The sequence below is a fragment of the Microchirus variegatus genome, assembly GCF_963457635.1.
Source record: "Microchirus variegatus genome assembly, chromosome: 17".
NCBI classification, from domain to species: Eukaryota; Metazoa; Chordata; class Actinopteri; order Pleuronectiformes; family Soleidae; genus Microchirus; species Microchirus variegatus.
The window spans coordinates 5,758,870-5,774,739 of NC_139818.1; the positions used below are offsets into that span (position 1 = coordinate 5,758,870).

Consider the following 15,870-nt stretch of genomic DNA (forward strand, 5'->3'; position numbering starts at 1 on the left):
TTGAAATGATAAAAAATAGAATAGACTGTGCAATATATACATTAAGTAACCACAAGCTACATAAAATGGACCTAATATTTACAGTGTTAATAATATTTACAGATATGTAGCTTTATACTGAAGAGTCCTGGCACATTTTATTACATACAGAGGAGCATTTAAAGTGTATTATTTGTGGCGATTTTCAAAGGCAGACCCTATGTTAAACATTGCAGCAGTTCTACAATGTACTGCATATGGCCTCATTAAAAGGTGCTCTGAATTAAATGGTTTGTTATTTCTATCGATTGAAAGCATTTTGGAAACATTTTGGCTGATGTATGTACACTGTTCAAAAATATATAGCCTTGTTTTTAGATGCTTTAATGCAGACATTTTTACATATTGTATCTTTAAGTAATAAGTCTGATTCCAGCCTAAATATTCTACTTGTCTAAAGTCATGTGCTGCTGACATTATTCAGTCTGTGGTTGGTTTCTCAGGGCAAGCTGCAGCTGCGAGATCCCCCACCCACTCACACACACATTCACGTAGACGCTACTGCTGCTGTTACTTATAAATAGCCAGCACAGAATCGGCCACAGTCGTGTGTTTGTCCCCGGGACCGAAGAAAACAAACAGACTGGTTAGTAAAGGCCGTAGCAATGACTCTCTGCCAGACAGTAACACCACACCTGATGAAGCTCAACAAAAACAAGGTATTGTTGAGTAAAGCATATGTCAAGTTTGGATGAATGGTTTACTTTAGAGTCTATAAACAGACTTGACTTGGTTTGTGCAGCAGTTTGTGTTTCACAGGGAAAGTCCTGCTCCTGCCAGTCGGTCTCCAGCTTGAGCCATGTACCGTACTGTTTGACCTGAAGTGGTATAAACAAGTGCACATATTTGTAGATATGAATATTTACTAAATAGTGACATCTAATTCAGGGCAAAACTATTTTGTATAAATGTGTGTGTAATAAAACACATTGCTGTTTTTTCCTTATTATTGTTGTTCTCTTTGTTAGCACATCATATGGTAACTGAATTTCACATTATTGTTTGGGAAAACAGTAAATCTTCTTCTGTAAATATGATCACTTTACTGTGGTTTGTCTCCCGTCCAGCCAGATCGACTGAACTTCAAGAAAGGATGGATGACCAAGCTGTATGACGGTGGAGTGGTAATAAGTTATCTTTAATATGATAAATTACCATCTATTTCTCTTTCCAACTAAATAATGTTACATGACAAACACACTGTTGTTGTGGTGTTCTCTCTTTTTTCCATTCAGTGGAAGAAACATTGGTTTGTCCTGACAGACCAGTGTCTGAGGTACTACAAGGACTCGGTAGCTGAGGAGGTGGGAATGATCTTCCAAGTCATTGTAATTTTTCTTTTTAAACTAATTTTAAGGATTGTTAACATTTCTGTGCAATGTTTATTTTCCCATAGGCTTCAGACTTAGATGGTGAGATTGACCTTTCCACATGTTATGATGTCAAAACATTCCCAGTCCAAAGAAATTATGGCTTCCAAATCCTGGTGAGTGTTGATTCGTCATTTCATTGATTTCATTGATGTGTCATTAATCACCAGTAAACATAACACTCATTATCTCACTCTGTTGCTTCCTGCCAGGCTATAAACAGCCTTAGATACCAAGCATGTGATTCAACTCTAGGTATCAGATTTCCGCATTTCTTCTTTTGAAACAATCATTCTAACTTGAAATATGTCATTAGACTTTCCATCCGTCATCTCTGTGAAAGGCTGACATCATAGTGGTTTAAAACTGCTTCAGTTATTGCCAACTCTGCTTGTGACTCCTTGAGCCTGTCATCCTTCACAGCGTATTTACCTCTTGCTTTAATCTCTCTCCTTGTACACATATATTTAGCAACATTTACATTTTAAAACCCATTTATGGACATAGCAGTTTTAAACTGAACCCTAATGGCACACCATACATGTAGTTATCCATCCATCCATCCAAGGTGGGATCACACCCTGGACAGGTCACCTGTCCATCACAGGACACATGCAGTTATATGAATCCTAATATAAACATTATGAGCTTTCTTTGAATATTCTTTTATCTATCAAACATTTTTAGCACTTAACGGACATCTCGTATATCATATGCAATGCAAGTCATTGTCCATGTGATGTCAGTGGGGGATTTGTTTCTGCTACATATTTAATCTTGCCATACCAAACTAAATCTATGAAAGCAGGACAGTAGCTGTGAGGTCATTTCCTTTGTTTGTTTTATATGAGCTTGAAGCACCTCTGATGGCTATTTTCTGCAGGTAGACTGAAATAGAGTAGTCAACGGAATTGTTGTTTATTCGTCTGAGGACAACATGGGCTCAGTGTTGAGATATTAATACCTCAGTATTTACATCCACTGTCTGTTCTCTGTCATCTGACTGGGAAGTGTTGCATCATTGACTTTGGTCCATCATTCAGAGGAGTTTTGCTCGCTGGTCCAGGACGTGTTGTATCTCGCTTTTACTGGACCAGGGTGTCCACAGGTATAAAGGTAAAATGTAAGAATTTTTACGACCTTTTAATACCACCTCTAAATGAAATTTTAGATCAAACTTACAATGGAAATACATATCAAAAGTGGAAATTTTTTACGACATTTGATGCAGCTAGCTTCATACGCGCTGCCAGGCAACGACCTCAACCAAGAATACTCATTATTTTCAAGCGAAGTGAATGTTGCGGGGAGTGACCCGGTATAGAAAAATCTGTGGTGTATAAAAAAATTCAAGCAACGCTAAGCCTGGCAGGGGTGCAAGTAAAGCCTGGCGGCCCGTCAAACTTATGATGCACTGGGGGAAACCCTGATATCACTGTGTCCTTATTGTTGGAGATTTTCGTGTGTATTGTCCTGATAAACCAATGGCTAAGGACTTCCTGAACCTCATTGACTCTTTTAATCTTGTGCAGTCTGTACCTGTTTTTAACCTTGAGATTTGTGATGCAGTGTGTTCCGACATGCCTGTGATATTTGAGATAGCTCTTGCCTGTAACATGGATAAAACTGGCGCCGCTGCTGCTCGTCACTGTCGTATTTTTAACCCTTCCACTGCTGTTCAGTTCTTGGCTGCTTTTAATCAGGAATGTGTTTTTCCTGAGTCTGTGTGCAATACAGAGGAGCTGAGCTCCTGCCAAACTGTTTTGGATGCTGTGGCTCCATTAAAAACCAGGCAGCCTAAAGCTAAGTCTGATCCCTGGCTAAATGAAAGGACTCATGCTGTCAGACGCGAGTGCCGTAGAGCAGTGCGCAAGTGGAAGAAGTACAAACTGCAGGTGTCTTTCCAAACATTAAGAGAATGCTGGCGTCATTATCAGACAACTGTGAAATATGCTAAAAGAAGTCATCTATCTGACATTACCCTGTCAAACAGTTACAAGCCTTGTTTTGTTTGCCACCATTAACTTGGTTCTTGGTCTGTTTTATTGACAAAATCTTAGGGCTCGTATCTCGCCTCCTGCATATGACCCCTCAAGTGTCCTGCACTGCTGTTTATGACCAGTTTGAGCCTGCGACTTTGTCCTATTTACAGGAGGTTGTTGGTCAACTGAAGCCCTCAGGTTCGCCAAATGATGCTGTCCCTCTTCGACTATTTAAGGAGGTTTTCCATACTATAGGGCCACCTGTTATTGCAGTTTTAAATAGCAGTCCGTCCTCAGGTGTGGTCCCCCAAAAAATTAAACATATAGTCGTGCAACCTCTCATCAACAAACAGACATGCTTACATTGATCTTGTATCAAAAAAGAACTTCAATCTCCATGTTTTCTTAGCCAATGTTAATGATTTTAATGTCCTGACTGTCCTCTTTCAGTACCAAGAGGGAGCATGCACACTGTCAGCTATGACCTCTGGAATCCGTCTCAACTGGATTCAGGCCATTATGAAGAATGTGCAACCTACTGTCGCCCCCGGCATCACCCGGTAATGCCCAAACAGAATTACCACTTCAACCTCTTAGTTACTCGTTTGAATTTCTCTCTCCTCCATTTCTTCAATTCTTTCTCTTCAATTGATCTACAGATTAGTTTGTTTCTGAAACTATCTGTATGAAGCCCAGCTTGGAATACTTATCGGTTAAATATCTCCCTTCATCAGCACAATGCGTTTGTCACCGTACCCTATGTCAGGTGATTAAGTCTCGTGTTCCTCTCAGGTGTTCCACTGCTGCACAACAAACTAGAATAATCCAAGCAATCTGCATTCATCAGTAATGGAGACTGATTTTTATCATCATTGTGATGTGGATGTGAATTTGTCTCACAAAGTCTCCCTCTGCCCAACTCACAAAAAACCACCAGCAACACATTAACCTTTTCATCACGGTTGCCCCCGTCAGAAGGTCAGAAACTCAGCTAAAAGCTCATATAAACCATTCTTATGTTCACGAAAAACACAGTTAAAACACCGACGGATCAAACCAGCAGGAGCGAAAAAACTTGTTACAGCGCACACATTGAAAAGCGCTGTGATTATGTAAACAACAAAAACACGTGTTGGCTGGACAGCGGAAATCCCATAGATTCCAGCGGTACCATTTTTATCACTCTACGACCAAGATTCATGGATCCAGCCCCAAAATAAGAGCAAAACAACTGACTTTCAAGAAATACAAGCAGAAATGTTGTCTTACCTTTCCTGTTTATCAAAACAAGTTATTTCCACCGGAACAAAACCACTTCTAAAGAAGAACTACACTTTCCAGCATGCTTTGAAAACCTGAAACTGATTGCGGTGCTTATTTTTGCATCTATATTTAGCACGTTTGAAAGGCAGGTCTTAACTGGCACAGCGGTGCGCACACATGGCTGCGGTTATTTATAGTTATATTATATTTGTAAATCAGGAAATTATGCTTTTCCAGAGCATGTTCAACTACGTGTTCACAGATGACGCACATTCATTTCTTATTTGGTATATCTGAATAAATTAAATATAGATATCCAGAGGAGAAATGTGTGTTTGTACTGGTATGGGCTTACCTTGGTCTGCAGATTGTGGTTCAAGGAGGGGTCGTACCTATGTTCCCCGGTTAAGACCGGAGATTTATTTTAAAGATATTTAAAGATAAAAACAAAAAGTTACAATTTGAATTTTTTTTTACATTTGAATTAAACATTGGAATGCACTTTAAACTTATTTAAACATTCTAATTAAACATTTTCATGCATTTAAAATTAATTTAAACATTTTAACTAAACATCTTTTATGCATTTTAAATGAATTAACATTTTAATTAAACATCTTTAATCCATTTTAAATGAATCTAAACATTCCAATTAAACATTTTAATGCATTATACATTTAAACATTTAATTAAAGACTTTAAATTAATTAACCACTGGGCCTATTAAATCGAATAAAGAAAATCTAATTTAATTATTTTTCCAAATTTATTTAGTAAAGTTTTATCATTTACTTTTGCACTATTCTTTTGTGTCTTATACCTTTAATTTCTCAACTCAAAATGAAATATTTTTCAGAAAACTAATTTAACACAAAATCAATTAATCTACACAGCAGGTAACATACACTTGAACATTTCAAGCAGTATTTGAAACACCATGGAAGTAAATAAAAATTTTCACCAACCATTGGCGTCTTTGGACAGAAACTATCAGTGAACTGAGTGTCTTCCCTCTGAGGTTGTGTTTGTTTGAATGAGTGCCCTCCATGTCCTCACAGGTGCTCTAAATCAGTCTGATCTGGTGACAGGTAGCCATTTTGCTACTGCTGGTGCACTCTGGGAACTGTAGTTTTTACAGAGCACTCTGATTCAGCTCAACACCCATAATGTTTTGCAGCCTGAGAGCAGTATTTGCTGTATATGTTATGATGTCTTTTTGTTTAGCAGAAGTTGGCAGAGAAACTATTCTCCTTTCCCACGCATGTAAACTCACTTTCCTTTCATTCATTCAGTCAGTATAGTTTAGTTAAATGTTGTCCTGTCTTGTCATTTTGGACACAGTTGGATTTAACATTTTTAGTGCCAAAACTCTCCAGGAAGTATGATGAGCAAAGATAGAGACACTGGAGCATAAATAGACACCAAGGAGCAACCTGTGGAAAGACTGAAAAGAAAGCGACAAACTATCCACCGTTCTACCACGAGATTACTAAATCTGATGGATGGTGAATTACCAAGGGTAAACCCATATATTCACTGGAGGAAAGCATACTGCTGACAGAAGTGGGGGTAGAGATTGAACTCACAGAGGATTATAAGGAACAAATCATCGGGATGAAGACACAACACCATTGAATTATCAAATCCCACAAGACCGTGAGTAATGACAATCGGCTGCCAGCTGCCCGTCTGCCAAAGCTGATATTTGAAAAGCTCAGTGGAGATAGTTTGTGGCAGAAGTTTTGGAGCCAGTATGGGACTGCTATTCACAGTAATAAAGAGGGAGAAGTTTGTATATGTGGCCCGCCACAGCAACAGAGGGAACAAGTCGGCCCAGTGCAAACCGAGTGAACAAAGAAATTTTTTTTTCTCAAAATGAGGGATTTTTTTTTTTTTTTATTTAATTTTGAAAGTTGAAGTTTCAAAGAAGCCACTACATGCTTCAAATCACAGTATTGTGGGTCTTAAAACCATAAACTTTGTATTTGAATTAGGGTTGTTTGATCGCTAGGGATGCAACGATATTCGGTATTTTACCGTACCGAGAACACCCTATTCGGTTCAATACGCAATGGCAAACGACGGTATTTCGGTACGCTTTAGCCGGTCAAAATGTATTAAAATACACAATGCTGCGTGATTAGATCCACTCAGGCGGAGCAAAGACATGAGTGCACATGCCGCCTTCAGAGCCAATCAGCGCGAGTGAATGAGACTCTGAAAAAAGGAAGTTTGAAGCGGCATCGTCTTCGTTTAAGTCCGCTGTGTGAGATCATGAAAATGAATGTCAACAAACAAACCACGGTGTGCAAGCATCTGTTATGCAGCGCAGTGAAGTTGGTTTGAAGTTGGATATTGGACAGACCCTTGTTCTACAGCGCCACCCAGAGCAAGCCTCTCATTTACATCATCATCACCCGTCTCGTTCACTTGGAGCAGCATGGTGTATTTGTAGTTATAGTTTCTGTGAGTGGGTTAAAATGTTGTTTATTTTTATTGGATAGCACTAAACCTTTTTTTAGTTTTCAATTTGTGTGGTTTCATGTGTTGTGATTCAACTTAAAGGTGAAGTAAGTAGTTTATAATGCCATCTAGAGGAGAGGCTGAAATTTACAACAAAGAACTGCTCCTCTGCTCACCCCCTCCCATCCCTGAGCGCTACGGTATCCTCAACAGGTCAAATGTCGTCCTCGTCGTCTTTCTCCGTGTCAGCAGATGAGGTTCGTGAGGCGAGGGAGAGGGCGAGCTACCGTGGCCGTAGCAGACGAAGCAGAGAGAGTGGAGGCGGGACTTCCGCTACAAGTAAAGCGACGATTGATTTGTTCTCTTGCGTTTGTCCTTACAGGCTCCCGTAGAAACATGGCGTCGTGGCAATGCAGTAGTGGTCCGCGACCATGTTATTTTACATGACTTTTTGAAACACTACGAAAATGAAACACAAACTATTATACAGCGACTAGACAATGCAGGAGCACATAATGTATAAAAAAGTGGATTTCGGGTCATATAAACCCATAAATACTACACAGTGTCCCTTTAAGTAATTTGTGAGAAAATATTAATACAAATTATTAATTATTTTTAATAATTAATTTTGTTATTAATTTCTTAAAAACGGGGCACCACTCCTCTTAAGGCGAGGAGAATGACAGAAAGACTGTCACCTAACGACCTTCAAGTGTCTCTCCCTTAATCTAAAATAACTACTGATAAAGTGTGCAGAAAAGGGGGGCATGAATATGAGTGCAGGAGTGTGTGTGTGTGTGTGTGTGTGTGAAGGGGACGTGTCACTTGGGCAGTGGGAAACAGGAAGTAAACAAAACAAAGCCAAAAGGTAAAAGAAGGAGGGGTCTCTGACGTGACGGTAGTCATGGCGACGCGCCTCCCACTTCCGGGTTACCAAAAGGTGGCCGCTACGTCACGTAAAAATGGCATCACTTGCTATTACCGTGAGGCGACGCGAGATGGCGCTCGTGCTCTGATTTCTTCACTCAGCTCTTCCGTCTTTCACCAGCGGAAGCGCTGAGTAAAAGAGGAGAGTTGAAGGAGGAAATGAAGTCAGCAGTGACTTGGAAAATTTAAAGGGAATGGCGGCGGGAAGTGAAGTAGACAAAGGAACGGGTCTGATCAGAAAACTTCTGTAATCACGCAGTCTATCCGGCGCTGACCGGCTTAAACTGTGGTTTTTACAGATCACGGAAGTTTCCCTCTCAATAAGTGATCACGGGCTGTGTTAAGGACACAGGATCGCGACACAGGGACAAATCAGAGCAATAAAAGGGGAGACACGTGAGGAGAAATAGAAACCGAATTCGACCACACAGATTAGCGAGAGTTTGGCCGTTTCTCAATATCCATACTTGTCTGTACTTGCGTACTCCCGTACTTGTGAAAACGTCATCAGCCTCAGTCCAAGTTCTGTTCCATTTCTCAAGAACGCGAGCAGCGAGTACGGTTCTCATACCCGGAAGTGATCTCGCTCCGCCCATTTTACCAAGTATGCATCGGGTGGTGACTTGAGCGTACTTGGGAAAGCCATATATCCCAGAATGCATTACGGCGGAACATAGCAGGAAAAAATACAAATATAAACCTGAGATAAATATTTTTCTGTGTCCCGGAACGCAGTTTTGAAATCATTTGAGGCGAGAAATTTGTCCTTTAGAATCCAAACAATTGGTTTGTGTAATAAGATATGATGTATTTATAGTATGACAGCGGCGCTGTCGGAGGTTATCAGCACTGCCTCGGCGGACGCTCGGTGCTCACAGTGCGGCACAGAGCAGCGTTACCTCGGCCTGTCCTGATGAAATGATCCGCTGGCTCAGACGGCTCCGTCATTACATACTTGCCTTGCGAAAGGCACAAAGAATAATAAACAATCGACCATCTGGGCAGACGGCGCCGCGGTGTTTCCGCTAAACGGTCCGCTAGCTTAGCTCACAAGTATCATTCTGACAAGTTACAGCCGTGTGTGAGACGCACATGGTGACGATGAAAGAAAAGAAAAAGCACATAAACAATAAAAACACAATGAAACTACGGGGTGCACTCCCGTGTTTCTAATAAGCTTTAAATAAGCTATTTGCCCAGACACAATTTCCGCTTACTATGAGTTGCCTTCCAACGAGTAAACAGGGGTCCGGGATTCAATTCACGTGGTTCAATCCGTGGTTCAATCCGTTCTTCGGTCAGTATACCGGTATTGGAGAACGAGAGCGGGCGTCTCGTTACGCGGCTCTGGGGCTGTGTAATACGTGGTTCACCACTCACGACAGGGACAGCTGGTAGACAGTGATTTAGGAGCACGGTCTCCTCTTCTGCAGGAATAACGGTGAACAACTCGCAGGGGTCATTCACGGAGTCCTTGGATCAAAAATAAAAGAAAACAAAAAAAAAGGAAAATACCAAAAATGGAGCTTTTAAAGGCTTCTCCTGGGGGCACGACCCCCAAGAATCTCCACCAATGGGTGAACGGCTGCCTGCCGTGGACGTCATATGCCGCCCTGGCTAGTGGGGAGGGGTCCCTTTACAGACTGGACCCCTGGTGAGATGGTTTGTTCCTTTGTTCTCAACCATGAGGCCTTTTATGACCCCAAACTTTTCACCAGGCTTTATGACTTCCAGTAGGCCTCAACAGATGACAATGGCTAGGCCCAACACGTTTGCTGTTTAATTTGATCTGGTGCACCTGATTAGATCTGTGCTTTTATTTATTTTTACAATGTAATATTGCTTTTGCTAGTCTGAGTAGTTTTATATTAAGATATCGAAACCGTACTGATACCGTGGCCCCAAAACCGTGATGCATACCGAACCGTGGGAAAACTGTACCATTGCATCCCTATTGATCGCTGTGAATCGATTCCTAGTTAGGGTGTGGCAATATCACATTCCAGAGGTTTTGTTCAGCTGACGGTCACAGAGAAAACACATGGCTCTTAATATCCAGCGTACATATTTGCGTACATTGTACCAAAGAAGAAGAAGAACGTCTGTTGTGGAGGTGTTTCACGAGTGTCTTCTGACTCTGGGTCTGACTCCGGGTCAAAGTCGTAAACGGGACTGCAGTGGGGAGTCGTGACGCAGTCGTTTTTTAAACACTGTTAAAACAGTGTTTTGATAATGAGTAGCAGTGCATCCACCGTTCCAGAGGGGGGAGCTGCACTTCTGAGAGCTGGTGTGCTGATTTCCTCACTTCCAGGTATTGGCCAATCACAAGACAGTTGGGAAAGCTGTTGTTGGCTGGCCAATCACAACACAGTCTGTCTTCTGGGTGTGAGATTTCAGTCTGAAACAAAGCGTGTTTTTTTTTTCCTGTGTGCGCTGTGCGCCACCTCTTCTCTCTCTGTCCCATGGGTTGGGCTAAACCAAAATAGTGAAAACAACAGGGGTTTCTGAAGACACGCTCTTACCTATTGAACAGCAGTGCTCGGAAAACACCCCTGTTAGCACTTCTGAATTTTGGTCGGGCCAGAACGCGTCGACCAATAAATTGACCAGTCGACTTGGACTCCACAGCCATAGAGTTTGCTTACAAATACTGTGGACAGATAGATAATTTGCATTTTTCTTTTTTTTTTATCATGTATTTATTAATCTAACAGATCATGACACTTAAACAACTGAATACCTAATGTTGTGCTATTTATCAAAGAAAGGAGCCTTTTCGTTTTTTTTACTTGTGCAGTTACAAGAGCAGTACACCTGGAGCTGATCAGTCGATGGAGAATTTCCTGCCAACCTTGAAAAGGTTTATCGCAAGAAGAGGATTATTAAGGTCTCCAGGGTTTCCCCCAGAAAACCTGCTAAGCCCGGTGGTAACTCTCGGGCCCACCGGCAGCCCACAGCGTTTTTGTAAAAAAATTAAATTAAATTAAAAGTTCACAGGAAATTTTTAATTATGACTATTATATGTCTTGTAAGTGTCTTGTTAGACATTTATAGACATTTATTAACAATACACCAACTATAGAGTCTTACAAAAAGACACTCTTGAAATTAAATAAATAATATAAATTTTTTTCACTTAAGTTAAATATTAATTAAGTAATGGGCCAGTGAATCTTAAACAAGCCATGCAATGGATACATGTAAAAGTAAAATAAAGAAACCTCTGCGCTAAACCTCTGCGGTTCTGCGTCTCCAAGCGGTCATTTCATATCTAAAGCAGACTGGATCATTTCTCTACGTGCTTCATCCCCACATAAAAATAATGATCTTTATGACGAGGATGGAATACAGTCACGATGAAGTGCAGGTGATCCAAGTAGATCTGAGTTAAACGTGACAGACTCTGAAGAGCAGAGCGCACTTTTCATCGTTTTTACTCCGTGGTCTTAATCTTTGTGAAAGAAGACGCTTTAACGCTGCAATTAAGGGAATAACAGATGCATCCGATGAGCTGATGTCTTTAGTTAACTGCTCAAAGAGAGAATGTTCTCTGGTGTGAAGTGAATGTCGCAGAGTTCATAATCTGTGACGCACGCAGCCAAGTTTCGCTTTTGCGCAGAGACTTTCCAGCGTTTAACAGGTTCCACAGTGTTCTAGCTGTGTTTCGACCACCGAATCGTCGGTGCATCCCTCAATATAACATATTTATTGACAAGAGCGAACTGTATTAATGACGCACTTTATAGTGTGACATGGGTTTCAATCGGAACCTGGACAAGCGTGCGATACGCTGATTACATGGGGATGCATGCGCTCTTGTTTCCTGGTATAGAAAAAGCCGTGGTGTATAAAAAAAATCTATTTAAATAAAAAAACAAGCAACGCCAGGCTTATAATACACTGGGGGAAAACCTGGCCTCTCACCTATGTGCACGATGACGTGAATGAACCTCAACCACTGACGCCAGCTCACTTCTTGGTTGGTCAGAGACTCACCTGCATGCCCCCAAGCCAGTTCCTGCTGATTCTCACCATCCGACACCGAACAAGGAATGACCTGGAGATGCAGATACAGACAAGCACTCATGACCTGCTTTTGGAATGGTTGGCGAAAGGATTATTTGCTGAACTTGAAGTCAGCCCACCACTGGCACACACCGTAGCTCTTACCACTGATGGTTGGAGACATTGTACTCATCAGGGAGGATAACGCCCTGAGGCAGTCCTGGAATCTAGGAAGGATTGAAAGCTGTTTCCAGGCTGTGATGGTCTTGTTCATTCATGTGCAGTTTGTGCTTCTTCAGGGACTGTATTCTTTAGATATTTAGATGAACCATGAATAGTTAATCAGGACTGAGGATGTTATGAATTTAATTTCAATAGATTTTTAAAAAGATACTCATACGTTAAGGAATTTCATAAAGAAGTTCATGGGAAATATTACATTAAAAACAAGAAGGTACATTTTATTTGATATTCCATATTCAGTTAATTTATAACCCTCTTCTTCCTGGTTTCCCCCGGTGCTGGGGGCAGCGTCACATGCAGCGACAAAAACATCATGAAACCATGTCTAACTTTAATAAACACAGACAGTAGTGATGGGTCGGTCGCGAATGAAACGGCTCTTAGAGCCGGCTCTTTGAAGTGAACGACGGGAGCCGGCTCTTTCTTGGGAGCCGTGTTTTTTTTTTTTTTTTTTTTGTCACTCTCTCTCTCTCTCTCTCTCTCCCTCTCTCATTTTCTCACTATGGTAAAGGTATCTACTATACCTTTTCTAATGTGTCGATGTTGTCTCTTCTTTCTCTCTCCTGCTCTGTTCGTGTATTACTGCTGCGAGTGTAACTACCGCCCCTCCCCCCGCTGCTCAGCGCTGCTCTCTCTCTCTCTCTCTCTCTCTCTCTCTCTCTCTCTCTCTCTCTCTCTCACTTTTTTTCTCTTCGCACCGCACGTGATTGGTCAATATGCGTGTGTGCCTTGTATATGCGTGTGTGCCTTGTGTTTGCGCTGAGCAGCGGGGGGAGGGGCGGTAGTTACACTCGCAGCAGTAACACACGAACAGAGCAGGAGGGAGAACTTAAGAAGAGACAACATTGACACATTAGTAAAGGTATAGTAGATACCTTTACCATAGTAAGAAAATGAGTGACACCAGGAAAAGAAGCAAAATCTGGAACCATTTCAATTTTGTTGACAACACAGTGGCAGAGTGTAGTCTGCAAGAAAAGAATATCCTACAGAGCCGGCTCCACAAACAACCTGCACAGCTGAGGCACTTGGTATTTCTTAATGCCAACCTCGACCTTAATTAAAGATCTGGGTGTTCATTTTTTTTCTTTTTATTTTGCATATTTTAATCTATATTTTATTATATTGTGGTTTGCAGTGTTTTGTGTTGTTTCACTTTAAATTTGTTTAAAAGGAAAAAGTTGAAAATTGAAATAGTTAAAAGTTGAATTGTAAATAGTTGTTTTTTACATTTTCTGTGGAGTGTATAAATAAAAGCATATTTATATAATAAACACATATATCATATATAACATATATATGAATAAAAAGCACGTTTTTTTACTTAGTAATTAATTTTGTGCATAATTTTATATTGTTGTTGATAAATTAATGAAAGCAATAAAACAACCTGAAGAGCCGTTTGGGAGCCGAAAGAGCCAGTTCTTTTTAGTGAGCCGAGCCGAAAGAGCCGGTTCTCTAAAAAGAGCCGGAATTCCCATCACTAACAGACAGCTGCTTACACACAGAAAGGTCAGAAAAAAACATTCTTATTTTCACAAAACACAGTTAAAAACACCAATGGATCAAACCAGCAAGAGCGGGAAAAAAAAACGTTACAGCACACACATTGAAAAGCGGCACCGGAGCGTCACCCTGGATTTCCACTGGACGCGGAACGGCCGCGGAACGGCAGCGGCGCGGTCGCCGTTGCAAATCGCTTCCATTCTAATCAATGAGAGCATTCCCACCGGCCGCGCTGCGGAGCGTCTCTGCAGCGGCCCAGAAGCGGCTCGCCGCGCCGCAGCGCTATCGATAGGAATCAGTTCTATTTTTTCCGTTGCTGAACCTCGTAAATTTCAACGAAGCAGATCGCACCAGACAGGAAAAGCGACACAGAATCAAAGTAAAACATTTCCGCCCCCCTTTCAAAATAAAACACAATCAACTTCACATCAACATTACGTCGTCACCGGTGCTGCCAGGTAAACAGTCAATTAATCAGAGCGTCTCGGAGAGTCATAATGTACGACGAGAGACTGATTGTTGAAGTGGAGAAACATAAAATCATTTATGACACCAGATCAACAGTTCTTCCACGTCGGAGAATGAAAAGAAGCTGTGTTGTTGTTGTTTACTTTATACACACAATCTATCGCTGGATCTCGCGAACTCGCGTCCGTTCGAGATTATCGCGCGATCTTCCGTGAATACCGCCGGCTCCCAAGGCTCCGCGCCGCTGCCGTAACGCGCCCGGTGGGGATTGCCGCTGGGCAGAGGACGAAGCAGAACCGCGCCGCTGCCGTTCCGCGTCCAGTGGAAATCCAGGGTTAGCGTAATTATGAAAACAAAAGAAAAACGTGTCAGCCGGGGTTTCCAATTAAAGCTATATTTACCTTTCTTGCATTTTACACTTTTCTTTGGTTATCTTAAATTGCTCCTAATAAGCGTATGGCACTCTAAAACGTAAGATAAACCCATCAGGTTTCGAAATTCATCATTATGTAATTTAGTAGGGAGGTTAAGGCCAAAAAATAGGCCTTTGACTTCAAGTCATGATGCAAAGGTCCCCTTTGGTATGGAAGTACCTTAGGGTCATACAAATAAATGTATCCTAAGACACAAGTGAGATCACACTTTGTATTGGAAATAAACACGTTTTTTCAAAAATGGCCGCCATTTGCTTCTGTTATAGCTATAATGACAAATTTGGTGTCAAAGAGTACATTTTGGGGGTCAAGGAATATAATAAAATTGGTTTCAAGTTTAAGAAACCACAGTTTTCCCCTTATTATGACAATTGGGGGTAAAAACGAACATTTCACATTGTGTCATCGAACTGTGTCATCAAAGTGACTTTATTTATCTTTTCCTTCAAAATCATTAATTTTGTATTCAAGCAGTGCAGCTACTTCTGTACATTACATTTGTCCTAAGTAGCATGAGAGTTTTACCAGTCAGGAGTAGCTTATGCATTAGTTCCTGACACATCCCATCTGCATCAGGGGCTGTGACAACTGTTCAAGGTCTGAGGTGAAAGGTTAACACTTTGAGGGACACATTATTTACCCATTGAATAGAAAAATGTGTTTAATGTTATATAACTTATAACTAGCTAACTAGTTAGCTTGGGTAAGGGTTACCCTACAGATGGAAACCAAAATTAGATCCCTCTTCAATTTTCACGTGATCGTCCATGAACGGCGACCGGCCGGTCAGACAGAGATATGGCGGTCAAATGCATGTGCACGCCACATGATCAACATCGCGCCTCAACAGCAACACACGTTGAGATATGAGCTGGTGCAGGTGGAGAGGCTAACAGGATAGCAAGTTAACTCAGAGAGTCGACAGAAAGAGAAGTTAAAATCGGTATCGGCAGGTCAAACTCCCTGAATAACCGGAAATTGCATCCATTCATCCATCCATCCATTATCTACTGCTTTATCCTCCACCAGAGGGTCGCAGGGGGTGCTGTGCCTATCTCAGCTGACATTGGGCGATAGGCGGGGTACGGGGTACTGACAGATCGCCAGTCCATCACAGGGCCACATATAGAGACAAACAACCATTCACTCACACTCTCACACCTATGG

At 41.4% G+C, this 15,870-nt stretch overlaps 1 protein-coding gene across 1 annotated transcript in view; it reads left to right on the forward strand.

Annotated features, from left to right (window-relative positions):
- The first annotated feature begins 575 nt into the window (after positions 1-575).
- The window catches only part of LOC310938926 (myosin phosphatase Rho interacting protein), a 39,162-nt gene continuing 23,867 nt past the window's right edge, over positions 576-15,870 (forward strand). The window contains exons 1-5 of the mRNA XM_083903565.1: positions 576-698; positions 1,107-1,163; positions 1,275-1,343; positions 1,436-1,525; positions 3,842-3,951. Of these exons, the coding sequence (XP_083759691.1) occupies positions 645-698; positions 1,107-1,163; positions 1,275-1,343; positions 1,436-1,525; positions 3,842-3,951 (380 nt within the window). The 5' untranslated portion in view covers positions 576-644. The remainder of the gene's footprint in view (positions 699-1,106; positions 1,164-1,274; positions 1,344-1,435; positions 1,526-3,841; positions 3,952-15,870) is intronic.